The sequence below is a fragment of the Neolamprologus brichardi genome, chromosome 13 (assembly GCF_056152115.1).
Source record: "Neolamprologus brichardi isolate AB-2024 chromosome 13, ASM5615211v1, whole genome shotgun sequence".
NCBI lineage: Eukaryota > Metazoa > Chordata > Actinopteri > Cichliformes > Cichlidae > Neolamprologus > Neolamprologus brichardi.
The window spans coordinates 13769237-13793940 of NC_142116.1; the positions used below are offsets into that span (position 1 = coordinate 13769237).

General features: G+C 38.1%; 4 protein-coding genes across 5 annotated transcripts; 3 read left to right on the forward strand and 1 right to left on the reverse strand.

Moving 5' to 3' along the window:
- On the reverse strand, positions 1-4759 carry polh (polymerase (DNA directed), eta). Its single transcript, XM_006783774.3, has 10 exons — positions 4459-4759; positions 3167-3301; positions 2748-2980; positions 2471-2649; positions 2287-2390; positions 2074-2193; positions 1707-1830; positions 1571-1636; positions 1264-1436; positions 1-1143 (listed from the first exon to the last, which is right to left on the reverse strand). The coding sequence occupies exons 1-10, from the start codon at positions 4593-4595 to the stop codon at positions 198-200; spliced, it is 2217 nt and encodes a 738-aa protein (XP_006783837.1). The 5' UTR covers positions 4596-4759; the 3' UTR covers positions 1-197.
- A 3200-nt stretch (positions 4760-7959) lies between these two features.
- On the forward strand, positions 7960-10408 carry LOC148099909 (uncharacterized). Its single transcript, XM_087849700.1, has 9 exons — positions 7960-8126; positions 8424-8744; positions 8951-9250; positions 9385-9454; positions 9576-9670; positions 9770-9804; positions 9909-9965; positions 10078-10152; positions 10315-10408. Exons 1-9 carry the CDS (start codon positions 8030-8032, stop codon positions 10366-10368), a joined length of 1104 nt encoding a protein of 367 aa, XP_087705826.1. The 5' UTR covers positions 7960-8029; the 3' UTR covers positions 10369-10408.
- Positions 10409-12663: 2255 nt separating this feature from the next.
- Positions 12664-16354, forward strand: LOC102783365 (polymeric immunoglobulin receptor-like). 2 transcript variants are annotated; one of them, XM_087849701.1, is made up of 10 exons: positions 12664-12742; positions 12932-13252; positions 13409-13708; positions 13877-13937; positions 14045-14139; positions 14259-14293; positions 14427-14483; positions 14774-14830; positions 14950-15016; positions 16221-16354. In XM_087849701.1, exons 1-10 carry the CDS (start codon positions 12697-12699, stop codon positions 16223-16225), a joined length of 1044 nt encoding a protein of 347 aa, XP_087705827.1. In that variant the 5' UTR covers positions 12664-12696; the 3' UTR covers positions 16226-16354. The 2 variants fall into 2 exon arrangements, with proteins under 2 accessions (XP_087705827.1, XP_035760690.2); XM_035904797.2 differs by lacking the exon at positions 16221-16354 and having other exon boundaries at positions 14950-15027.
- Positions 16355-19351: 2997 nt separating this feature from the next.
- Positions 19352-21372, forward strand: LOC148099910 (polymeric immunoglobulin receptor-like). The gene is made up of 8 exons (XM_087849702.1): positions 19352-19407; positions 19592-19912; positions 20069-20377; positions 20504-20564; positions 20691-20785; positions 20909-20943; positions 21063-21170; positions 21295-21372. Exons 1-8 carry the CDS (start codon positions 19362-19364, stop codon positions 21370-21372), a joined length of 1053 nt encoding a protein of 350 aa, XP_087705828.1. The 5' UTR covers positions 19352-19361.
- The last annotated feature ends 3332 nt before the right edge of the window (positions 21373-24704 follow it).

Here is a 24704-nt window from a genome sequence, read left to right on the forward strand (position 1 = left end):
AAAGTAAATTAAATAAATATGATTTTTTGATTTTTTTATACACATTGTTATCATCACCCAACTTCAACATTGAAAGCAGAAACAAAGTCTTAATGTCCTGTTTTAGGATATGGCTTTGTAAACAAACATTTTTAAAAATGTGCATAATCAGAACTACGTTTGAGTTTAATTTAAAACTGCGGTTCTGCAGAAGATCTTCAGTTTTTCTTGAAGAATGAATCCAGAGTGCCCGTGCTTGCACTTTGGGAGCGGGGTCTTTTCGGTGCTGGTCCCGACTGGCCTCTTGTTTTGGTCTTGCCCCGAGAGGAGTGGGCTGTGCCTGCTCCTGCTGCTCTGAGAGGATTCATAGCGGTACTGGAAGAAGAAGAGGAAGTGTTGGTTGATGTGCCTGAAGAGAAGGACTGCTGGAGGTCCAGAGCAAAATGATAGTCATTGTGTTCTGGCATTTCCCACGCTAACACCTCCTGACCACAGCGTTCACAGCTCATCAGATCTTCACTGGCCACAGTGGGAGGAGGGTGATTTGACTCCACATTAATGTCCAGTTCATTCCTTAACTCCTCACTTGCCGACTCATGAGATGCATTCTCTGAGCTAAGTTTTGACTCCAAGCCTGATGCCACAGCAACAATGTCTTTGGTGTCTTCCTCATCGACGGGAACTGGCATTTGTCCGTTTTCAGGCTTGTTCAGTGCTGACCCTGAAACCTGGAGGCTTTTTTCAATGGTCCTCTTGTGAAAGAAAGAGGAAATGCCTGGGTGGGGGCTGGATGAACCAATTTTGGACTGAGAAACAGGTGTAAAAGAGGAAGCAGGACAGACGGTGTCTGACTTCAACTGACTTACAGAAACAGAAGTACTGTGAAGCGAGGAAGCTGGGAGACCTTCATTGCAGTGTGTACCAGAATCCTCTTCATCATCATCATCCTCCTCCTCCTTTCTAACCTTCTGTTTGTGTTTCTCAACTGCCTTTTGAAAAAAGGACTGGATGGAGCCGGTTTGTTTACACGGGGAGACATTTTTTGGTTCACGGGGTGGCTGCGTTGAAGTGCTATCACTGGAAAGAAAGCCAGCAATCCCCCCCGCTGATGAAACATCGCTGAATTTACTAGCTGAGAGGTATAACATGCTGAGGGGTGGAGTCCTGGGGACATGATGGAAGACAGTTTAAATTAAAAAATTAAAATAAATAAATAAATAAAAATCACAGAACATCCCTTTGGCAAATTACTTTAAAACCTCTGCAGTATCCTGTTCTAATTACCATGCAGCCTGATGGTTTCCTGCTGTGTTCAGACTCTTGATAATGGCAAAGGTGTCGCTGGATATTTTGGTCGCCTCGTAGCGCACTAAAGCACAACATCTAGAGAAGCTGCTCATCCTCTTGTCGCCAAGCTGACGTACACCAACTGTCAGCATTTTAGCCACACGACCATTCTATAAGAAATTAAAGGAACTGAGCTGAAAATAGTTGCATTTACGGGATTTGACACTAATGTGAAACCCAACTGAAGAAAAGATGGTTTAATGAGGAAAAGAACTAAATTACACAACCAAGTATTGTGTCTTACCACTTCTCTGTCCTTGGTCAGCCTCTCCTCTAACTCAAGAGCCAGTTGATGAAGCCAGTACTGTACCTGCACAAATACAAATACTTTAAAAATGCTTGTGGAACACACTGAAAGAGCACAGAAACATTGGCTCTACCTGCTCTTTAGTAGCCAGCGATGTCTTCCCAGGAAAGTTTTTACTGCAGCCAATGGACTTTGGAAGCTGTCTTGGTTTCACAGCTTCAAAATCAATCCCCCGGCACAAGTCGTACAGCCACTGACTACATTAAACAAAGAAGCAGGATAAAGTTTAACGTCCCTGTAGTACAGAAGGGTTTCCAAAATTACAAAGTTTCTTTTCTGAAGCAGAAGTTCAAGTACAGAAGTTCAGAAATGTTTAAGGAAGTTTAAAAGGTCAAAACTACTTGTTATTATTTTAATAACACCATGTGATTACTTTCTTAAGCAAGTTATGTCGCCATTATCAAAATGATAGTGTTTAAAGGCATTTCTGGCTCTCTCACCCTGTTTTTTCTCCAAAGTGCTGCTCCAACTGAGCCTTAGAGAAGCGAGTGAGATCGCCCATGTTCTCTATTCCCAGAGTTTCTGTGATTGAAGTTCCCAGCTTACCCCCCAGGTTACGGCTGCAGGGAAATAAATAATACAAGAGGACAGGGTTTAATTTGAAGTTTTTGCTGCCCCTCTGTCAATGTAAGCAATGACGTAACTAAACTTACATCTTGCCAATGGGGAGACTGCTGAAAAGTTCTGTCACAGAGTCCAGAGGAAGAACAGTTTGTCTGTTGGGCTTGTTCAGACCACAGGCTAGTTTAGCCAATACCTTGGAAAAGTGAGCGGTAAATGATTATCTCTGCAAACACAGTTACCGGTCTTAGACTATTAAATAGGAGTTTATCCTACCTTATTGTGTGATATTCCTGCAGAACAGCGGAAACCTGTGTGTTTCTCCACAGCTGCTCTCATTTCCTCAACAATCAGTGCTCCAACAGTTAGCTGCAGTTCTGCAGAGTTCTGCTCACCCACTGACGGGAACGTTAAAGATTCCAGCCACTGCTGGAGACCTCTGGATCGCTGTTCCTCTGAGCACAAACATGATGTTGTTAGGAGGATACAGCCTGCCACAGTTTTTTAGCTGTTATTCTTCGACAGCTTTCTGTGTCAACTGCAGAAAGCCTACCTTTATCCGACACAGTGTCCTCTGCAGATTCTTCAGCTGCAGGTGAACTTTGCGGGTACCCCTGGATGTAGGTGGTCCTCAGGAGCGAAGGTTCGATTTGTTTGTCAGTCATATTTTTCAGTCGCTGCTGGACAGCGGCAGTCAAATCCATGTAGGCCTCATCAATGCTAGCTCTCTCAATCACAGCAAAGCGAGACATGACCTCAATCACCTCCACACTCGCCTCTCTGTAACTACAAAGGGGACAGAAAGAAGTTATTTGCAGTACAGCTTTGGCCATAAGGATTTAAGGCAATTTAAAAAATATTCGTAAATTTAATTAAAGACTTAATGTTGATCGAGTGTTGATCCAAAGATTTAATGTTGATCCAATTAAAAAGAGGAAGTCTCTGGGGATGTACATCAGCAGCAGCACTTACTTTGTCAAGTCAGCCTTGCCATGAGACTCACGCACTCGTGCCACCTGGAGGTCTGGGCACAGTTTTTTTGCATCATCCACCCACATGTTCCTGGTGACACCATGGGCCCTGGCCTCATAGCTCACAGCTATAATACTAAGAAACAATAACATTTAGTCAAAGATCACAAAACAATCATAAAGTGTGAAAACATTTTAGAAGGATGTCTAAGCGGTTATTTGTGGGACATGAGGGCGGGTGAATTGCCAACACAGAGACATCAATTCAAATGGTCAATGCAACTGAACACACGCAGTCGTGGGAACGAATTCACCAGTGGGTTACAAAGAGAGAGGGGAATGTTTAAATTCTCTGTAATCTAGTCAACATTTTGTTTTACCGAGTATTTCATTGTTTCAAAACCTGCTGATCTACTGGCATTTTCTCCCCTAACACCAACTCTATGGTTTACAGAGAATGGTCTGAAAAAAGAGAAAATAAAGCTGCAGTTTTCTGGGTGAAAGTGCCTTGTGAATGGCTAGACTGCTTCACGCTGATAGGAAGGCAACAGTAACTCAAATTCAAATAACCACTCAACTAAGTTATGCAAAAAAAACAACATTTTTAAACACAAAAAACGATGAACCTTGAAGCAGATGGGCTACGGCCACGGAAGACCACAGCAGGTGCCACTTCTGTCAGCTAAAAAACAGGAAACTAAAGCTACAGTTCACATGGGCTCACCAAAATTAGAAAAGAAATGACTAGGTGTGTTGCCTGGTCTGATGTGTTCAGATTCAGGTTGTGGTTGGTGGTGGTGGTGTAATGTTGTGGTGGATATTTTTTTTAGCAGAGTTTGTGCCCCTTAGTACAAATTGAGCATCGTTTAAACAGCACGGCCTACCATGTCCATCCCTTTATGACTACAGTATAACCATGTTCTGATGGGTGCTTCCAGCAGGATAACACACCACGTCACAAACCTCAAATCATCTCAAACTGGTTCCTTGAACATGCCAGTGAGTTCACTGCACTCGAATGACCTCCACAGTCACCAGATATCAGTCCACTAGAGCAAGTTTTGGCTTTTTCATCAACCTTTTAACTCTATGCAACAAAGAGTTGAGGCAGTTCTGCAAACACGAGTACGAACAGGATGTACGTAAGGAACACCAGAAAAAAGGGGGGGAAAAAAGCTTTCGTAACATTAGCTTTAGGAATCTAATGTCACCCACAGACCCAGGTTTTGTGTCACGGCTAGGTGTTTCAATTGCGTCGATCACAAAAACAGTATCTCTGTGTCAGAAACTCACCTGCCTCCTTTCCACGTCTTGTACTGGGCCACCACACAGGGAGTATTCCTCAGAGCTGGATTCAGCCTCTGCTCCACCTGCACGTAAAAGCAGTCCATGTCTACCAACGCCACCACCCTCTCCTTCCCGTACTCCATTATTAACGATGAAAATCTGTCGGTGGTGCTAAGATATGTGTCCGCTTCTTGGCGGGGCTGTTAATTCACAGCTGTCATCAGAACTGAAAGTTCGGTGGACTTGAACGGACCGCCAAAATACACACCGATCGCTTTGCATTTCGAGGGTTACATAAATACGTCATCAACAGTCGACGAAGAAGTCCCTTGGTAATGTCGTCATCACTGAAGAAAACCAGAACTTCGAACATGTCATTCTACAGTTGCCTGCATCGAAATTAGCTAGCAAGACCACAAAGGTACAAGAAAGTGACGAGATTCAAAACAATATAAAAACACTATATACACAATGTATAAGTTACAAGAAACACTGTGGGGCTGTATACAAGGGCATCCATAATATATTAAGTAAGGACGGAAGGGCATTTGGTAATTAAGGATAAAACACTTGCAAAATATGGAAAATGCAATATATTAATAGTGTAATTTTGAAATATTTTAAAAGCTGCAGTCTTCCTTTTTCGCCTTCTCCCTTTAGTGACCATCACATCGGATCATCTGCCTTCATCTCCTGATTACTCCAAATGAAAATCCCAAAAAGTAAATTGTGTTCTGTGGGAGAAACGTTTTCGTCACTCATCCGAATGACTACTCCAGTTTCAGCTGAAGTAGCATATTAAAAACAGCATGAAACTGACCTCACATCGTTTCGTCAGTCATTATACAAATGTACTGTTTATAAGGTTGGGGAAACCAGCGGTCACCTGGGACTGAAGAAGTCAATTGGATAAGTGAAAAAACGTTTCTCCCAATTGAAATGCTACTTCCACACGAACAGAATCAACTTTTTAGGTTTTCTTACCTGGATGATACATCAAGATATTCAAATGAAAATCGTAGAATCTTCAGCTCAGCGTCCTCCAGATCCATCTAGTTTCTTTTTTGTCGGCACCACTGTCTCCACACCATAATTTACAGTCTGACTATTGGTTTGTAAACCTTTTCTTTCACTCTTACTGCTAGGCCTCAGTCACAAAACACTCCTGACACTCATCTTCACCCACTAGTGTGCTGTCTGTTCATTTTGATGGTTGACCCCAGTTATTTAAACCCCTCTGCCTTCACTACTCCTGAATGAAGAGTACAGTTCATGCAAAAGTGGCAAGCAAAGAAGGTGTTTGGCTTCAATAATGCTGAAGAACTTGTTAGAGTTACTTCAGTCTCTTTATGAGGGCAGATGTACCCAAGATTGTTAAGATCTGATTGCTGAAGACAGTTATTGCATGGCAGTCTACAGAGTGCTCCAGTAAATAGAACTACAGAACTCAGTAAGGGACCATGGGTGAATATAAGTCCACCTATTCTTCTAATGACTGACATAAAAATAAACATATATAGTGAAACAACACATTATCTACTAAAACATTGCAGAAATAAATATATTTAGATAAATTCCAATAGATGTAGTTGTGGGTTATTGTAACTATCAAAACAGGTTTGATCCAATAGCTCTCAAATGGTAATCGTCATTAAAATCATTATCTATTCATTTGTCTCATTGCATTGTTATAAATAAAATATTATTAGTTTTTTTTAAGTAAATTAAGCACATTATGAAATACTTTTGATAGTTTTGGGTGAATTGTTGGTAACTGTAAAAGCCCTAAAAACAGAAACATTGTCAAAAATATAAATAAAATGAGGAAGCAATCCAGGTTGAAATTTTCCCTGTGATAGTGAAAGGGGTCACTTACTCACAGCAGCTGTGCCAACGTGGTTCTTCTATATATTTATCACCTATTGCTCACTAGATTGCTGGGTAAGTAAGAGAAGCCTTGAGCTAGTAAATAATTAACTTAAAAAGATGAGTCACTGGTGGTTAATCAACAGCTTTTAATATTGTGTTTAATATTTTACTGCTCGGCCATGATTCTGAATTGTAAAAGTGATGTAACCAATCAAGATGGATCAATAGGTGGAACAGCTGTGAAAATAAATGCGAGTGTCCCTAATCTTTTCACTGTAACCATGAGCGATCTGAGATCAGAGAGCAGCGGCTGGTATTGGTGTGCTATTGGAGACTTACAGATGCCATTGCACATAATTGTTCATGAAGTTACTTCAACCGGTAAGACTGCACTGCGGACCAATACAAGTAAGATACTAAGATAACCTTTCTGTTTTCATAAGTTAGCGAATTATCATAAAAATTGCACCACTTAAGTATAATTGAGGTTTTTGCAAAAGTATGAAGCTGTTTAATATGTGACTATTAATGAGTTGTGAAATAGATGGAAGTTGCACACGGTATAGAGAAGTAAGTTTCATGTTCAGTGTGCTGTAAAAGATGTTTGTTTATTTTTGATCAATTTCAGTATTCAGAACAGGTACAGTGGTCCACTTTAATTTCAACCAGATAAGAGTGTGGTTTGCTTTAAATACAGTTGAATATTGCTGTAAATTCACTGTAAACTTACAGTGGCATTTAATCGCTTAAGCAAGCAGGGATCTTTGTTATTGTGACACCATTCCTGGGGCCCGTAACATTATAGTTTAGTATTTTATGGCTTTGGCATGTATGGCTGCTACAGGTATTAACTAACTTATCTTCATTGATGATGTAACTGCTGATGGCTGATGGAAGTTGCAGAATGAATTCTGAGGAAGATGGAAACATCTGCTCATGTTCCAGTAAATGCCTGCAAACTCATTGAATAAATCTTCATCCTGCAACAAGATAACTTACTGCTAAGGCAACACAAAACTTTCTCAAACCCCAAAAGGTTAGTCACCTGATAGATAGACATCAAAAAGGCGGTGAGCATCTATGACAGCTGGCACTGCATGCAAGGGATATGCAACAAAGTATTAAACATGACTGCATTCATGTACCTACCATTACTTTGTCCCAAGCACTGTTGTGCCCTAAAATGAGGTGGCAAGTGTTGTAATTGATATATGGTGGAACTAAAATGTATGTTAATGATTATGAATTAAAGTTCAGAATGTGCACTTTAATCACATCTGCACTGTTTGGTTTAAATTTTGACAGTGAGAAGCACATTGTGGCTTTACCAGACACTGAGTCAGAGGAAGGAACAGCAAAAGTTGTCAGAAACCACAGAAATGTCACTCACGTTACCAAAGAACTGACACCCAACCAGAGAAGATGATCTTGTACAATGTAGAACAGTATTTAATTTGCACAATGAAACCCTTTCACTTTCCTGTTTTGACTACATTTTTATATTTTAGTTTTCTCTGTTCTATTTTCTTTTTCAATTTTCTATATGTTGCTAAGAATGATGGGTTTTGAAAAGCCACCAGCTTGACAGATGTTGGGTGTATTACTATTTACTTCATACACTCTTTATTTTGTGAGCCAACTTATGTAAAATTACTGATTTACATAAGAGGAAGAATAACAGAAACCTCAGTGACAGCTGCATATAAGGATGAAAAAAAGGAAGTGGAGCTCACACTGTTTTTTCTGTTCATTGATCGATATGGCTCTCTATGCCAGGATTATTTATATCTTGACTGGACTAACAGGTATGAGGGGGAGGCTTTTAAAGTCCTTTAGCTTGTTTATTAATTTTTATGCTGATTATAAAATTTCCAATAACAAAAATATATTTGTAATAGCCTTGTAATTGTTTTTATTTTATTGAGTTTTTTGAAGACATTATCTAATAAGGAAAAATGAAAAATTTTAAAAGCGTCTAGCCGATCAATGGAATTATTCCACTAAAGTGCTTTATTTGTTCTGTTCATGTACAAAATATAAGCCAAAAAGAAAAAACCTTGTAAGCAAACAAAGTAATATAATACTTTATTTGTTCTCTGCAGGAGTTCACAGCATAACTACAGTCGGTAAAGTCTCAGTGAAAACTGGGAAATCTATCTCCATCCCATGTCTCTATGAGTCCCAATACAAAAACCATGTGAAGTACTTGTGTAAAGGATATTATTGGAACTCATGCAGCTATGCAGTAAAAACAGACACAGCAGACCCTTCAGGAAAATATTCAATCTCTGATGACAAAAACCAGCAAATTTTCACTGTGACTATAAACCAGCTGGCCTATGAAAACACTGACTACTGGTGTGTGGTGGAGATTAATAATGGAGCAGATTATCGAAAATATTTTAAACTGTCAGTTACCAGTGGTAAGTGCACATCGTTGTACATATTTTACATTGTTTTCAGGATTTCTTGTCACAATTTCTAACAAAAAAAACAACAAATATGTTTTTATTTGTACTAAAAAGACTGAATGTGCTCTCATTTGTTGTTAAACGTCAATAAGAAAAGATATCTTAAGTCTGAATTTCAATTAATTTTTGTATGTATTGTATTTTTTGTGAACTTTAAGGGATGCCCAGTCTCCATGTGGATCATCAGAGGATTACAGGATACATTGGAGAGAACATAACTATTAGATGTAACCACAGTTACTCTGGAGAAATGAAGTGGTGCAGGCTGGGCAGGAACTGTGTGACAGAATCATCTGGATCCATAGATGGAACAACAGTGACCACTCATATGAGCGACCCAAAAGTTTTTGCAGTGACCATGAGTGGACTAAAGTCAGAGGACAGTGGCTGGTATTGGTGTGCTAAAGAGGACATTCAGATACCAGTACATTTAACTGTTACTGAGAAACCAATCACCAGTGAGTACTGCAAGCTATCATAAACTCCACATATATATCAGTTCCATCCATTTATAAATGTTAGTACTCTCAGAGATATTAGGATAATGATTGTTATAATGCTCTAGTAATTATTTATGTATATTTAATTATAGCTACTGCCCCTACTGTTGCTCAAGTTACCGGAAATGGAACAATTCACACATTTGAAGACACACAAGAAAGGTTTGTTTTTCAGTTTTATGTGCAGTATTTAATGAACTGTTCTTGTAAGGGAAACTGTCAAAGAATCCTTTATGCATGTCATTGTTCCTTGTTAAGCTAAACTAAATTATACATTTTGCAGAGTTCCGTTTGACCTAAAGATCCTCATCATTCCTCTGAGCCTGCTGGTCGTGGTTGTAATTGTAGCTTTTCTTTTCTGGTTTATAATAAGACAAAGTAAGTGTTACTGAAACCATTGAAACATTTAAAATGCAATTAAAGTTTTGATTATTGTGCATTGTTACACGGTCAGTAACAGCAGTTATCTTTTACTAGAGCTGAGAAAAGCAGAATCAACTCCCACAGCAAAGGTAAGAGATCCTGTGTGACAGGTCTATATGCAAAGAGTTCGGTGTGACACCAGGCTGACAGTGTTTAGTCTTTCTGTAAATTACATTTTGCTCATTCTACACAGATTGATGAGGAAGTGACATACGCCAGTGTAAGAAATGTGGGAAGAAAAACAGCTGAGGTAGCCCTAACATACCACAGCTAAACATTTATATTTAAGAATATAAGTAGACATTTTTTTAAAGCATGTTGGAACTGTAAAGTGTTGTCTTTCTATTTTTGTTCATTCCCAGAGGTCATTTACAGAAGGTGATGGGGAAATCACATACAGTTCGGTTGTGACCATAAAGAATCAAAATATCAAAATGGTAAATATTAAACATGATAGCAGCCGCATCCTGTTTCCCACTTCCTGTGTTTCCTTAATTTAACATCGTTGTTGTCCTGGTATTTTGTGTGTCACTTGGAATTTGGTCACATTCTGCTTTTTTCCCCCTCTAACTGTCATCTTTGTTTCTGTTCTCCAACAGGGTGAAGAAAAAGGCACAGACGTTACATACAGCACATTAGCTACTCTCCACTGAAATATTTAAATATTATAACTTGGTAACTTTTTTGTCATGTTTAACTGTTGTTTAACAAACTATATTCCTGCATATTTGCAAAGTGAGTCAAAGAAGCGTTGATGTGTTTGCTCTTTTATCAAGATCAGTGACATTATTCTTGTTTTTTATTGTAATAAAGAAGCATTGCAAGCATCAACAATAATGGCTAATCCTGACTTCTATCATTAGGGTGTGTGAGAACTCTCAGTGTACACCAAACATTTTTGTCTTTGTTGAATGAGAGTGGAATGATATACTATTTGGAACGATTAAGCATGCAGTCTGCCTTTACGTACATTTTTTAAACATAAATATGTGTGTAATGAGTCATTCTAAAGAGCTCACTAAATCGGTACTGCAGTGGTATTGTAATAGGACGCCACCACTGCAACAAGTCACTTTGTTAAATTTCCTAGACATTTCAGAATCAGCTGCAAGTTAGAACAGTTGTGGCCATCTTCTTGATGCAATCATGGATATTTGTTGTTTCATCCGGGACACGGCTCTGACACACACTAATCCTCAGCCTCCTTCCTTCCACTTAGCCTACAGTCTCAGGGTGCTATATTTGGGACTAAAACCCTCCATGCATAGGACAGAGTCAGTGGAATCTAACTTCTCCTTTGCCCAGCTTATTAAACCAGCAGGGTATTTGATGACTAGCATGGTGTAGGTATTAATAGCCCAGGATCTTGTTCTTCCCATTCAGCTGAGTCCTCAGGACTTGACTTACACTCTGGAGGTATTTGGTGGTTGCGGCTTTCCTAGTAACTTCTTCATGGTTCCCATTTGCCTATGAGATTCCACCGTACTCATAGGCTACGTTCACACTGCAGGCCTTAATGCTCAATTCCGATTTTTTTGATCAAATCCAATTTTTTTGTCTGCTTGTTCACACTACAAATAAAATTTGACAGCAAAAACGCTCTAGTGTGATCCCTCAAAGAGGCCCACATGCGCAAAAGAAGACGTCACACACAACGCGCTCTGTTTAGACCCAGAGCAAACAGTATTGCTTGACTGATGGCTCTTAATATAAAGACGTTTTTCGGACTTTACATTTTCCAATTTTGCTTTAAGTTATAAAGTTATTTTGTTATTTACATATGGCCTAATAATTATCCTTATTGCTGTTTTAGAGAGGTGCGGTGCTTCAAAGGATAGTGGCAGATTTCTGTCAGAATCAGCAGATTATACAGTACAAATAAAATCTTCACGTTTCTCCAACGTTGTCTTCCCAACAGTTTCACTAACATCTATACGGGATGGCTAGGAAGCGTTCATGATGTCTTCTCTGACGCTTCTCCACCGCTTCTCCGGTGCTGATAATTGGCGTCTGTCTTGTGTCAGTGACGTAAAAGACAGATTTAATGCGACTTGACCATTCAAACAGCAGTCACTGTCTAAAACATCAGATATGTATTGGATTCAGTACCACATACGAAAGTGACCCAGGTTGGATTTGAAAATATCGGATTTGTGCCGTTCACACTGTCATACCATGATCGGATATGTGTCACAAAGGGTCAAAAAAGTCAGATATGATGCACTTTCATCTGCAGTGTGAACGTAGCCTTAGTTATCCTCAATGTCTGCAGCGTTGCCTTCTGGTAGTGCAGTCCCCTCAGGGCTGGACTGGGACAAAAAGTCAATATGGCCGGTGTGCCATATATCTACATATTATACATATATCTATGCATTTCATTTTGTTTGACAGGTTTTAATCAGTTTGGTACAGTTGCTGTTATTTATTTCTTTGTTGTATTGCAGAACATCAAAATTTAAAGCTACACTTTAGCTGTTAGCAGTGGCTCATGGTTAAAGTAGCCAATTATTTAACCCAAATCCTTGAATCTCGCATTTTCTATTTATGTTCCTCCATCTATACTCTTACTCTTTAATTTTACTTCCTTCGTCTCTTCCTCACTTATCTACAGCTGGTGCTCCAGCAGTAGCCTCCTGTGACTGTGAGGCCTGGTTACGAGATGTTACTGGTACTACAGCCCCACAGCTAACAAGTTGGTAAATTTGACACACTATTATTAGCTTACTTTTTGTTGTTTTTTCTCCGTTTTCAAGCTCCACCTTTTCGCCACTTCTTCCAAACTAAAGTTTTCCTACAACGTGCATAAGCGCACAGTGAAGATAGGGGAGGGGCTGGTCCTTTGTCAGCTCACTTTTGTGAAGTGTTTTACATAGGAGGAAGAGTGATTGCAACTGCAGTGGCAGGGTTGAAAAATAGGAAGTGTTGCACTTGGAGTTTTCAAGTGCAGCAGTTCATACGATTTTGTCTGCTCACTTATCAATATGGCTCTCTATCTCAGGATTATTTATATCATCACTGGACTAACAGGTATGTGGCAGGGGCTTTTAAAAAATTGCTTAGCATCTCTGTTGATTTTCAATTTCCAATAGTATTAATTTGTAATTTGTAATAACTTACCAAAAGAGATTTTATTTTATTAGCAAAACATTTGATTCTGAAAACATGTAGATAATCAACAGAACTATTCTATTAAAATGTGCATTTGTTTCTTTGTAGGAGTTCACAGCATAACTACAGTCAGTGAAGTATCAGTGAAAACTGGGAAATCTATCTCCATCCCATGTCTCTATGAGTCCAAATACAAAAACCATGTGAAGTACTTGTGTAAAGGACCTAAATGGAAATCCTGCAGCGATGTAGTAAAAACAAACACAGCAGACCCTTCAGGAAAATATTCAATCTCTGATGATAAAAACCAATTTTTTTTTACCGTAACTATAAACAATCTGACAAATAAAAACACTGATTACTGGTGTGTGGTGGAGATTAATAATGGACGGGATTATGGAGAGCATTTTCAACTGTCAGTTACCAGTGGTGAGGTTCCATCTTTGTTAACATTTTAAAGTGGTTGTTATTAAAAGTTAAGAGAAATAGACATGAAGTCTAAATTGCCAATGGTTTTTCAAATCTGTATTTTTTTGTCCTTCTATCCACTCATTACTTTATTTATTTTAATGTTTGTCCTTGAAGGGACCCCCAGTCTCTATGTGGATCATCAGAGGATTACAGGATACATTGGAGAGAACATAACTATTAGATGTCACCAAAGTTACTCTGGAAAAATGAAGTGGTGCAGGCTGGGCAGGAACTGTGTGACAGGATCATCTGGATCCATAGATGGAACAACAGTGACCACTTATATGAGCGAACCAAATGTTTTCACAGTGACCATGAGTGGACTACAGTCACAGGACAGTGGCTGGTATTGGTGTGCTAAAGGAGACATTCAGATACCAGTATATTTAAATGTTACTGAGAAACCAATCACTAGTAAGTACTGCAAGTAATTATGAACTTGACATGTGCACAAGAGATATTAGCACAATCATTGTTACGTGTATGAACTCCATCCATTTATAAATGTTAGTACTCTCAGAGATATTAGGACAATCATTGTTCTAGTACTCTAGTACTGACTGTTGTTTTGTTGAATTATAGCTACTGCCCATACTTTTACTGGAGATAGAACAATTACCACATTTAAAAATGGACAACAAAGGTCAGATATCTTTTGTATTTGCAGTAGATTTAGCAACAAAACTGTTCTTTTGACTAAAAATCTTTTATGCTAAACTTAATTGTGTATTCTCAAACTGCATGTTGCAGAGTTTCATTTGACCTCAAGATCCTCATCATCCCTCTGAGTGTGTTGATCTTTATTGTAATTGTGGTGTTGTTCATCTGGTTGATACTGAGAAACAGTAAGTCTTGTTAAACTTTGATTGAAATCCAAACAATATTTACTTGAATTTATGCATTATCATTGGCTATTTTGCATTGTTAACACAGAGTCTGTAACAGGTGCTTTGTTTTTTTCTAGAGCAGAGAAAAGCAGACTCATCAGCCACAGCAATGGTAAGTTATATTGATTTATTTCTCTGTGAGCTTGGTACATGATTCTACAAGAATAGCTAAATTAATTGATAGGGAAAACTTTTATAAGTACAGTTTTGCAGATGTTCTAATTATTTTCTGTTTTCCAATGCAGGCCGGAGTGGAGGTAGCATACGCTGAAGTTAGACCCAAGAAAAAACACTTAGGCAAGGTAACCAACTGCTGTCCTATCAAGAAATCAAGTCTAGGATTTTCAGTGAATATACTGACATTGGAAAGTAAAATGTCTAATTGATCAAATTAATCTTCCAGTATTGTCTTCATGCATGCTCAATCATCCATAGAACGAAATCCAAAAAGCCAACCCAAAAGGTTAATCTGTTCTATGTCCAGAAGAACAGATTCAACTCTCCTTTAAGGCTCTGTATGGAAAGAGTTTGGAGTAACCAGGCTGACACCTTTCAATCTTTCACTAAATTACATTTTGTTTATCCTACACAGGTGGACCAGGAAGTAATATACGCCAATGTGGGAAACATTAGAAGAAAATCACCCGAGGTAACCCTAACATACTACAACTATACATTTGTATTTGAGTATAAGCAGACTTTAACTTTTTCTTAAAGAATGACACGACTGTAAAGTGTTCTGTTTCCACTCCTTTTGTTTTCCCCCAGATGTCACTTCCTGAAAGTGATGGAGAAGTCATGTACAGTTCCGTTGTTACCATAAAGAAACAAGAGGGTAAATATTAAAAGACCTAAAACCAAACACACGATTTCTCACATACTGTTTCCCTCTTTTCAAATAATTTAGCTCATTATCCTCATAAGACATGATTCGCTTTAAATTTGGTCACCTTGGTCTTTGCTTTTTTTTTCTAATCGTCATATTTGTTTCTGTTCTCTGTTCTCAGGGTGAGGCAAAAGACACATATGTTATGTGCAGCACATTAGCCAATCACTACTGAAATATTTAAATATTAGAACTTTTGGCCTTTCTGTCTCTTTATATCTACCTTTTACTGGAGTTTTTGCAGGATTTGCAGATTTTCTTTTACTGTCAGCAGATCAGTCACCTAGCCATGCAGTATGCCTACAGATTTGCATTCTCCAAAGAGCTCACTGAACTGGTCCAGTAATGGTATTGTAATAGGATGGGACTGTTGCAACAAGTCAGTTTGTGAAATTTCTTCTCGCCTAGCTCTTCCACAATCAACTCTAAGTTATGTTATTGCAACCTGGAAACATTTTGGAACCACAGCATCTCAGCAATGTATTGCCAGTACATGTAAAGTTACAGAGCAAGATTGCGGAGAACTGAGGCGTATAGGGTGTTATCAGTGTTCTGTTGACTTAAAACTCCAAGACTACTCTGACATCACCATCACAAAAACTTTGTGCCAGGAACTCGAAGGCATGGGTTTCAATGTTTCTGACCAGGGTTCTGAGTTTTCTTGGGTTTAACTATAATTTGTGTTTCTCATGGATCATGTTTTTTGTGTCTTGTTTGCCTTTTTTAGAGTTTTTGCTTAATTTAGTTCATTATGTTGTAAGACTAGTTTATCTTATCTTTTGTACACAGTTGATTATTAATTTCTTCCAGTTCATCCAAGACCTTCTTGTGTTTCCATGTCTTGTCACTTCCTGTTTTGCTTTATATAACCTGTTCCTTTTGTGTGTGTGTGTGTGTGTGTGTGTGTGTGTGGCAAAGTGTTTCTGCGCAGTGTACCAGGGGCATGTGGAAACGTTGTCGTACCATATGCACGAGGAGTGTGTGTGTGTGTTGTGTGTGTTGTGTGTTTAGATTTATGGAGATTGTTTCCTGCTATTCAGTTAGTTTTCTGTCTGCTATAAACACACTCTTAAACCTTGTTGAAAGACCGTCCCAGAAGAGTCGAAGCTCTTATAGTTGCTTAACTGTCAATTTTGTTTCTGTTCTCCAACAGGGTGAAGGAAAAGGCACAGAAGTTACATACAGCACATTAGCTACTCTCCACTGAAATATTTAAATGTTATAACCTTTTGCATTTTGTGTACCTGTATTACTGGAGTCTTTGTCAGACAAGTGCTGCAATGTGTTATCTGCTCTCATCAGCTTGTTATATGATTATTTGTTTTTAACTGTTGTTTAAGAGACTATATTCCTGCATATTTGCAAAGTGAGTCAAAGAAGTGTTGATCTGTTTGCTCTTTTATCAAGATTGTTGACATTAATCTTGTTTTTTTGTTTTTTTTTTGTAATAAAGAAGCATTGCAAGCATCAACAATAATGGCTAATCCTGACCTCTATCATCAGGTTGTGTGAGAACTCTCAGTGTATATCAAACATTTTGTCTTTGTTGAATGAGAGTGGAATGATATACTATTTGGAACGATTAAGCATGCAGTCTGCCTTTACGTACATTTTTTAAAACATAAATATGTGTGTAATGAGTCATTCTAAAGAGCTCACTAAATTGGTACTGCATCTTTGTTTAATCCTGGACACGATTCTGACACACACTAATCCTCAGCCTCCTTCCTTCCACTTAGCCTACAGTCTCAGGGTGCTACATCTTGGACAAAAACCCTCCGTGCATAGGACAGAGTGGCTCATGCTCAAAGAAGCCATTCATTTAACCCAAATCCTTGAATCTCTCATATCCTATTTATGTTTCTCCATCTATACTCTTACTCTTTGATTTCATCTTCCTTCATCTCTTTCTCACTTCTCTACAGCTGGTGCTCCAGCAGCAGCTTCATGTGACTGTTGTGGTCGCAAATTTTGAAGCCATCATGATAACCTTATCTTCACCAGCGATTTGGAGGTCCACCATTTTTTTTTTGTTTTTTGTTTTTAGATCCAATTAAAATCAATGCATTCAAAAGGATTCTGTGGAAAAAGAGTAATATTCTTGAAACAGTTTAATACACTGCATCATATGAACAGCAGGAAAAATACATACAAACATTTTACCTGAGAATTAAATAGCAGAAAGCAAGCAAAGCAAAACCCCAGGGTGTACAGGTTTAAGCGCATGCAGATTGGGACCAACCCCACCGGACAGATAGCAGTAAAAAAGCTCAGAGGGTTTTCCCAGGTCCTCTTTTAAAGGTGCCAGTAGTCCCACCTCCTGCTGCTGAGTAAGTTTTCCATGCGCCCAAAAACAGTAGGTGCAGGGTCAAGTACGGGCCAGGGCCACTTCCCAGAGGGGCACCCTTAGTTTAATCCTTTGCTTTGTCTTCTGACAGTAGGTCACAACAAAGTGTGGTGGCAGATTTCTTTTCTCATGTATTAATCACATATTTCAACCATATCACTTTAGTATAGTGTTACACCCCAGCCCAGGGAAAACCGGCGTGCAACATAAGGAAAATGAAAATAAGGAGAACTGCCCCCACGCTCCCTGCTCTCAAGGAAGACGAACCAAAAAGACAACTGCCACGGATTTCACAACAGCCAGTCAGTTTATTAAGGCCCAAAAGGTAGCGGGCGTCAGGGTGAGCATGGCCAAAACAACAAACAAAAAACTCTAGAAATGAAATGCAGCTGGCTTACCTTCACAGAAAACCCCAAAAGAAAATTACAGGTCACTTACCTGCCTCTCTAACCAAAAACAGGAGAAAAGGTTCCCAAAGAAAAATGGCTTCTCACCCCTACAGCTACCGAGTAAAAAAAAGAATATTGACAACTATTTACAACAAACTATTTGCAACATGGCAAAAGCTTCCAGAATACAAATTCACACGCAGCCACATGCACAGTTTGTTGGGAACAGGAAGTAGGCAGGAGGCGTGCTGGTTGAGAAGGGTCCTCATTTATAGCCAGCCTCCTCATTTATAGTCCTCATTTATAGTCCTCATTTATAGCCTCCACCAATGGTCAGCTTCCACCTGGAACTCACATAGCATCATTAACACAGGACACAAACTATGCCACCCTCTGGTGTGGCAGACAAAAAACACAGTCCAAAAAATATCCATAACACTGAATCATAACAATAGTAAGAGCACTCCTGTCACCAGTTTGTTTGCATGTGGAATGTGATCATAAGTGGGGCCCAAGTTTTATTGCACCTTCACAGCAGACTCATTTTCCTCTTGAGGGCTCTGGACATCCTATTGCAGATGAGGTGATGGTTGGTCGGAGCTTTTCTTAGACTGAACAGTTAAGAATCTGCTAATAATTGATCTGCTGTGAAATGTTCTTTGTTTAAGAGTGTCTGTGTCTGCGTATATAAGATGTAAGGGCGGTGGCCACAATTCAGAGATGGTCCTGGTGTTTCACTGGGATGTTCTCTCCACGTTGCAATGTGTTTATTAAACCCAATTCAAATCGAGCTCACTCATTTTACCTGAGAATTAAATAGCAGAAAGCTAGGTTGCAGGTTATTGTTAAATTTTCCACAACAATAGTCAAAGGTCACACATTAGTACAGCAAATAGCATAGTTTCTTGTGATAATCTTATGATATACATGTGTATAATACTTCACCTAACTACATCAAAGATATGGGTTAAATGCTTTATATAGTGATAAACACTCCAGTGTGGGTTAATATATAGTGTGTTCGAGTATCTCTGTTACCATGTTACTATTTTCTAAGAGACATGTTTTTGAATGTGCTGCATGAAAAACGTTTATTGTGTGTGTGCGTGTGAAGGCAAAACATCTCGTGCCTAAGACTCTACATACAAATTACAGTATATGTTCAGTGCAGATATATAGTTATATAGGTATACATGTCATACAAAAATCCACCACATTATGAGACCTGGTTACGAGGTGTTACTGGTACTACTGTTCACCATGCGGTAACAGCCCCACAGCTAACAAGTCGGTAAATTTGACACACTATTGTTAGCTTACTTTTTGTTGTTTTCTCTCAGTTTTCAAGCTCCACCTTTTCGCCACTTCTTCCAAACTAAAGTTTTCCTACAACGTACATAAGCACACAGTGAAGATAGGGGAGGGGCTGGTCCTTTGTCAGCTCACTTTTGTGAAGTGTTTTACATAGGAGGAAGAGTGATTGCAACTGCAGTGGCAGTGACATACTTAGGGTTGAAAAATAGGAAGTTTATACGGTTTTGTCTGCTCACTTATCAATATGGCTCTCTATCTCAGGATTATTTATATCATCACTGGACTAACAGGTATGTGGCAGGGGCTTTTAAAAAACTGCTTAGCATCTCTGTTGATTTTCAATTTCCAAATGCATAAATATTTGTAATAGGCTAGCAATAGAGATTTTATTTTAACAGAAAAACATTTAATTCTGAAAACATGTAGATAATCAACAGAACTATTCTATTAAAATGTGCATTTGTTTCTTTGCAGGAGTTCACAGCATAACTACAGTCAGTGAAGTATCAGTGAAAACTGGGAAATCTATCTCCATCCCATGTCTCTATGAGTCCAAATACAAAAACCATGTGAAGTACTTGTGTAAAGGACCTAAATGGAAATCCTGCAGCGATGTAGTAAAAACAAACACAGCAGACCCTTCAGGAAAATATTCAATCTCTGATGATAAAAACCAATTTTTTTTTACCGTAACTATAAACAATCTGACAAATAAAAACACTGATTACTGGTGTGTGGTGGAGATTAATAATGGACGGGATTATGGAGAGCATTTTCAACTGTCAGTTACCAGTGGTGAGGTTCCATCTTTGTTAACATTTTAAAGTGGTTGTTATTAAAAGTTAAGAGAAATAGACATGAAGTCTAAATTGCCAATGGTTTTTCAAATCTGTATTTTTTTGTCCTTCTATCCACTCATTACTTTATTTATTTTAATGTTTGTCCTTGAAGGGACCCCCACTCTCTACGTGGATCATCAGAGGATTACAGGATACATTGGAGAGAACATAACTATTAGATGTCACCACAGTTACTCTGGAGAAATGAAGTGGTGCAGGCTGGGCAGGAACTGTGTGACAGGATCATCTGGATCCATAGATGGAACAACAGTGACCACTTATATGAGCGAACCAAATGTTTTCACAGTGACCATGAGTGGACTACAGTCAGAGGACAGTGGCTGGTATTGGTGTACTAAAGGGGACATTCAGATACCAGTTTATTTAAATATTACAGAGAAGCCAATCACTAGTAAGTACTGCAAGTAATTATGAACTTGACACATGTATCAATTCCATCCATTTATAAATGTTAGTACTCTCAGAGATATTAGGACAATCATTGTTACAGTACTCTAGTACTGACGGTTGTTTTGTTGAATTATAGCTACTGCCCATACTTTTACTGGAGATAGAACAATTACCACATTAAAAAATAAACAACAAAGGTCAGATATGTTTTATATGTGCAGTAGATTTAGCGACAGAACTGTTCTTTTGTCTAAAAATCTTTTACAGCTGAATATAATTGTTATGCTAAAATAAATTATGTGTTCTCAAACTGCATGTTGCAGAGCTTCATTTGACCTCAAGACCCTCATCATCCGTCTGAGTGTGTTGATCTTTATTGTAATTGTGGTGTTGTCCATCTGGTTGATACTGAGACACAGTAAGTCTTGTTAAACTTTGAGTGAAATCCAAACAATATTTACTTCAAAATCTTGAAACTGCATTAGGATTTATTCTGCATTGTTAACATGGAGTCTGTAACAGGTGCTTTGTTTTTTTGTAGAGCAGAGAAAAGCAGACTCATCAGCCACAGCAATGGTAAGTTATACTGATTTGTGTTCATCTGGACACAGCGTCCAGATTCAACTCTCTGGGATAATCTCCATATTATAAACTCTCCTTTAAGGCTCTGTATGGAAAGAGTCTGGAGTAACCAGGCTGACACCTTTCAATCTTTCACTAAATTACATTTTGTTTATCCTACACAGATGGACCAGGAAGTAATATACGCCAATGTGGGAAACATTAGAAGAAAATCACCCGAGGTAACCCTAACATACTACAACTATACATTTGTATTTGAGTATAAGCAGACTTTAACTTTTTTTTTTCTTAAAGAATGACACAACTGTAAAGTGTTCTGTTTCCACTCCTTTTGTTTTCCCCCAGATGTTACTTCCTGAAAGTGATGGGGAAATCATGTACAGTTCAGTTGTTACCACAACGAAACAAGAGGGTAAATATTAAAAGACCTAAAACCAAACACACACCATTTCCCACATACTGTTTCCCTCTTTTCAAGTTATGTTGCTCATTGTCCTCATAAGACATGATTCGCTTTAAATTTGGTCACCTTGGTCTTTGCTTTTTCTTTCTAATCGTCATATTTATTTCTGTTCTCTGTTCTCAGGGTGAGGCAAAAGACACAGAAGTTGCATGTGGCAATGCACATTAGCCAATTACTATTGAAATCTTTAAATATTAGAACTTTTGGCCTTTCTATCTTTTTTATATCTACCTTTTACTGATTTTTTTGCAGGATACATGCTGCAATATTTTCTTTTACTGTCAGCAGATCAATCACCGAGCCATGCAGTATGCCTGCATTTTAGAAAGATTTGCATTCTCCAAAGAGCTCATTGAACTGATCCAGTAATGGTATTGTAATAGGATGGGACTGTTGCAACAAGTCAGTTTGTGAAATTTCTTCTCGCCTCGATCTTCCACAATCAATTCTAAGGAAACATTTTGGAACCACAGCATCTCAGCAATTCATTGATAGTACATGTAAAGTTACAGAGCAAGATTGCTGAGTGCTGAGGGATATAGGGTGTTATCAATGTTTTGTTGACTTAAAACTCCAAGCCTGCTCTGACATCACCAAAAACTTTTTGCCAGGAGCTTGAAGGCATGGGTTTCTATTTCTCTGACCAGGGTGCTGAGTTTTCTTGGGTTTAAGTATAATTTTTGTTTCTTATTTCTCATGGATCATGTTTTTTGGGTCTTGTTTGCCTTGTTTAGAGTTTTTGCTTTAATTTAGTTCATTATGTTGTAAGACTATTGTATCTTTTGTACAGAGTTGATTGATTCCTTTCTTCCAGTTCATCCAAGCCCTTCCTGTGTTTCCATGTCTTGTTAAGTCTCTGTCCCATTTTATTTACTTCCTGTTTTCCTTGTAATTGTGTGTGTGTGTTTAGATTTATGGACATTGTTTTCTGCCATTCAGTTAGTTTTGTGTGTGCCATAAACACATTCCTAAACTTTGTGGAAAAAAACCATTGGAACACCAGCAAAAAACAGTGCATAGTTGCAATATTTTGTCCCGTCTTGTTGACATGTTTGCGTTTGATAACTTACTGCTTTTATTGTGTTAAAGTTTTTTTTCTTTTTTTATTATATGGACTGTCTTTATGTCCTCGTGTACATTGGTCACATTGCTTTTTCAGAAAACAAATCATTACCTAATGTAAACAGATGATGCTTAAGGGAAAAATGTGAATATATAGATGAGCAGGGAAATAGTTGATTGTTTCATTCTTTTTCATTCCTTTAGAATGATCAATGTTCTCTCTGTCACCTCTAAAATTTTGGTTTTTAAACAAGAACTCAAATTCTCATTTGTGACTGATGGAGCATTTACTATTTATCAGTTCTGGTATTATAATTACAGATAAGATAACATGGGATGATATTCATTGATAAGACATTCATTGCTAAGCTGTTTTTATGGGTGTGTAATTAGACTTAATTTATTCTCACTACCTAAAGCATACAAAACTGGAAGGCTATATAATTTTTTTATGTCATTTTTTACACATGTATAATATCATGTTTATGTTGTCTTCTTTATCATTAAAGATTTATGGAGCCAATATCCAAAGAAAATATTAAAACGACCTTCAAAAGGCCTGAAGTACTTATGATCATTAAAAATAAAGTCTGGAAGCAAAATACAAAGAAATAAGCAGTGACTCAAAACTTTTGCACACAAGTATGTAAAACTAATATTTAGACCTCGAGCTAATATTTATGCCACATAGGGAGAATCTCTCCAAACTCTCAGAACAACAGTTGTCTCGGATTTTTCCACAGTTACAGTTTCTGTAACCAGTATCCAGTTCAACAAATTTAATACTTTTATTGAATATCTCACTCACTAGCTGATAGGTACATTTATGCATATCATAAAAAGAAACACAAAAAGTTTGTTTTTTTTAATATGTTGCTGGGCTACTTATTCAATGTTCAATATTGATTCACACACAAGGGGGCAGGCTTTATCCACTGCAAAGAAGGGCAGGGTGTGTATGTGTGTGTCCATGCTCAACTTGTTGACAAACTTTGCAAGCTCTGACATCTAATTCAGTGTCACTGCGTTCTACTTACTTCGACTGTTGCTTCACCCTAACTCAGGAGTGTTAATTTCAAGAATACCACTGGTTAGTGCTCATTTTTGTAAATATTTTAAATAATTATAAATTTTTTATGACAAAGCACAAAACAAGTTTTATTTTATTTTTTAAAGGCTGAATATGCTCTTTTTCTTCAGATTACGGAATAAATGCGAAGACTGACTTTTCAATACATTATCCACTTATTACTCTATTTATTTTGATTTTATTTATGTATTTATTTATTCTTAATAGATTTAATTTGTATTTATTTATTTATTTTCATTAAAGGGACCACCAGTCTCTATGTGGATCATCAGACAATTACAGGATATATTGGAGAAAGCATAACTATTAGATGCCACCACAGTAACTCTGGAGAAATGAAGTGGTGCAGGCTGGGCAGGAACTGTGTGACAGGATCATCTGGATCCATAGATGGAACAACAGTGACCACTTATATGAGCGAACCAAATGTTTTCACAGTGACCATGAGTGGACTGAAGTCAGAGAACAGTGGTTGGTATTGGTGTGCTAAAGGGGACATTCAGATACCAGTACATTTAACTGTTACTGAAAAACCAATTACTAGTAAGTACTGTAAGTTATCAACTAAACTCTACAACTATATGAATTCAATTCATTTATAAATGTTAGTACTCTTTTTAACTACAGCAACTACCCCGACTACTACTGTTGCTGGAAATGGAACATTTACTACAATAGAACAACAGAGCAAATCTACAGTAGCAGAAAATAAACACAAGTCAGATATCTTTTGTATTTGTATGCTGGATTTAGTGGTACAACTGTTCATAAAATAGACGGTGTAGTTGTTGTTTTTAAAAAACAAAAAACTGTTTATTACTCATTAAAGTAAACTAAATTTGATGGGTCGATCGCGAACGAAATGGCTCTAAGAGCCGGTTCTCTGACGTGAACGATGCGAGCCGGCTCCTTATCACGAGCTGTGTTTTTTTTTTTTTTTTCTCTCACCCTCTCGCTCTCTCTCACTTTTTTTCGCTTCACTCAGCATGCGAGCCTTGTGCTTTACGCTGGGAAGAGGGGGGAGGTAGTAGGGGGGGTAGTTACACTCAGTAGCACAGGAACAGAGCAGGAGGGAGAGACAGAGAAAGAGGCAGGGACAACAGCCAGGGACAACAACGTCACATTAGAAAAGTATAGTAA

What these genes read in the sequence shown, in the direction of transcription:
- polh (XM_006783774.3), bottom strand. Translation starts at nt 4,595, where the DNA reads ATGGAGTACGGGAAGGAGAGGGTGGTGGCGTTGGTAGACATGGACTGC. An exon ending in AAGACGTGGAAAGGAGGCAG is followed by an intron (nt 3,302 to 4,458) that starts GTGAGTTTCTGA and finishes ATTGTTTCTTAG; the next exon opens with TATTATAGCTGTGAGCTATG. An exon ending in GGCAAGGCTGACTTGACAAA is followed by an intron (nt 2,981 to 3,166) that starts GTAAGTGCTGCT and finishes TCCCCTTTGTAG; the next exon opens with TTACAGAGAGGCGAGTGTGG.
- LOC148099909 (XM_087849700.1), top strand. Translation starts at nt 8,030, where the DNA reads ATGAAAAAAAGGAAGTGGAGCTCACACTGTTTTTTCTGTTCATTGATC. An exon ending in TACTGAGAAACCAATCACCA is followed by an intron (nt 9,251 to 9,384) that starts GTGAGTACTGCA and finishes ATTTAATTATAG; the next exon opens with CTACTGCCCCTACTGTTGCT. An exon ending in TGGGAAGAAAAACAGCTGAG is followed by an intron (nt 9,966 to 10,077) that starts GTAGCCCTAACA and finishes GTTCATTCCCAG; the next exon opens with AGGTCATTTACAGAAGGTGA.
- LOC102783365 (XM_035904797.2), top strand. Translation starts at nt 12,697, where the DNA reads ATGGCTCTCTATCTCAGGATTATTTATATCATCACTGGACTAACAG. An exon ending in CTGGTTGATACTGAGAAACA is followed by an intron (nt 14,140 to 14,258) that starts GTAAGTCTTGTT and finishes GTTTTTTTCTAG; the next exon opens with AGCAGAGAAAAGCAGACTCA. An exon ending in TTAGAAGAAAATCACCCGAG is followed by an intron (nt 14,831 to 14,949) that starts GTAACCCTAACA and finishes GTTTTCCCCCAG; the next exon opens with ATGTCACTTCCTGAAAGTGA.
- LOC148099910 (XM_087849702.1), top strand. Translation starts at nt 19,362, where the DNA reads ATGGCTCTCTATCTCAGGATTATTTATATCATCACTGGACTAACAG. An exon ending in TTAAAAAATAAACAACAAAG is followed by an intron (nt 20,565 to 20,690) that starts GTCAGATATGTT and finishes TGCATGTTGCAG; the next exon opens with AGCTTCATTTGACCTCAAGA. An exon ending in ACTCATCAGCCACAGCAATG is followed by an intron (nt 20,944 to 21,062) that starts GTAAGTTATACT and finishes TGGAGTAACCAG; the next exon opens with GCTGACACCTTTCAATCTTT.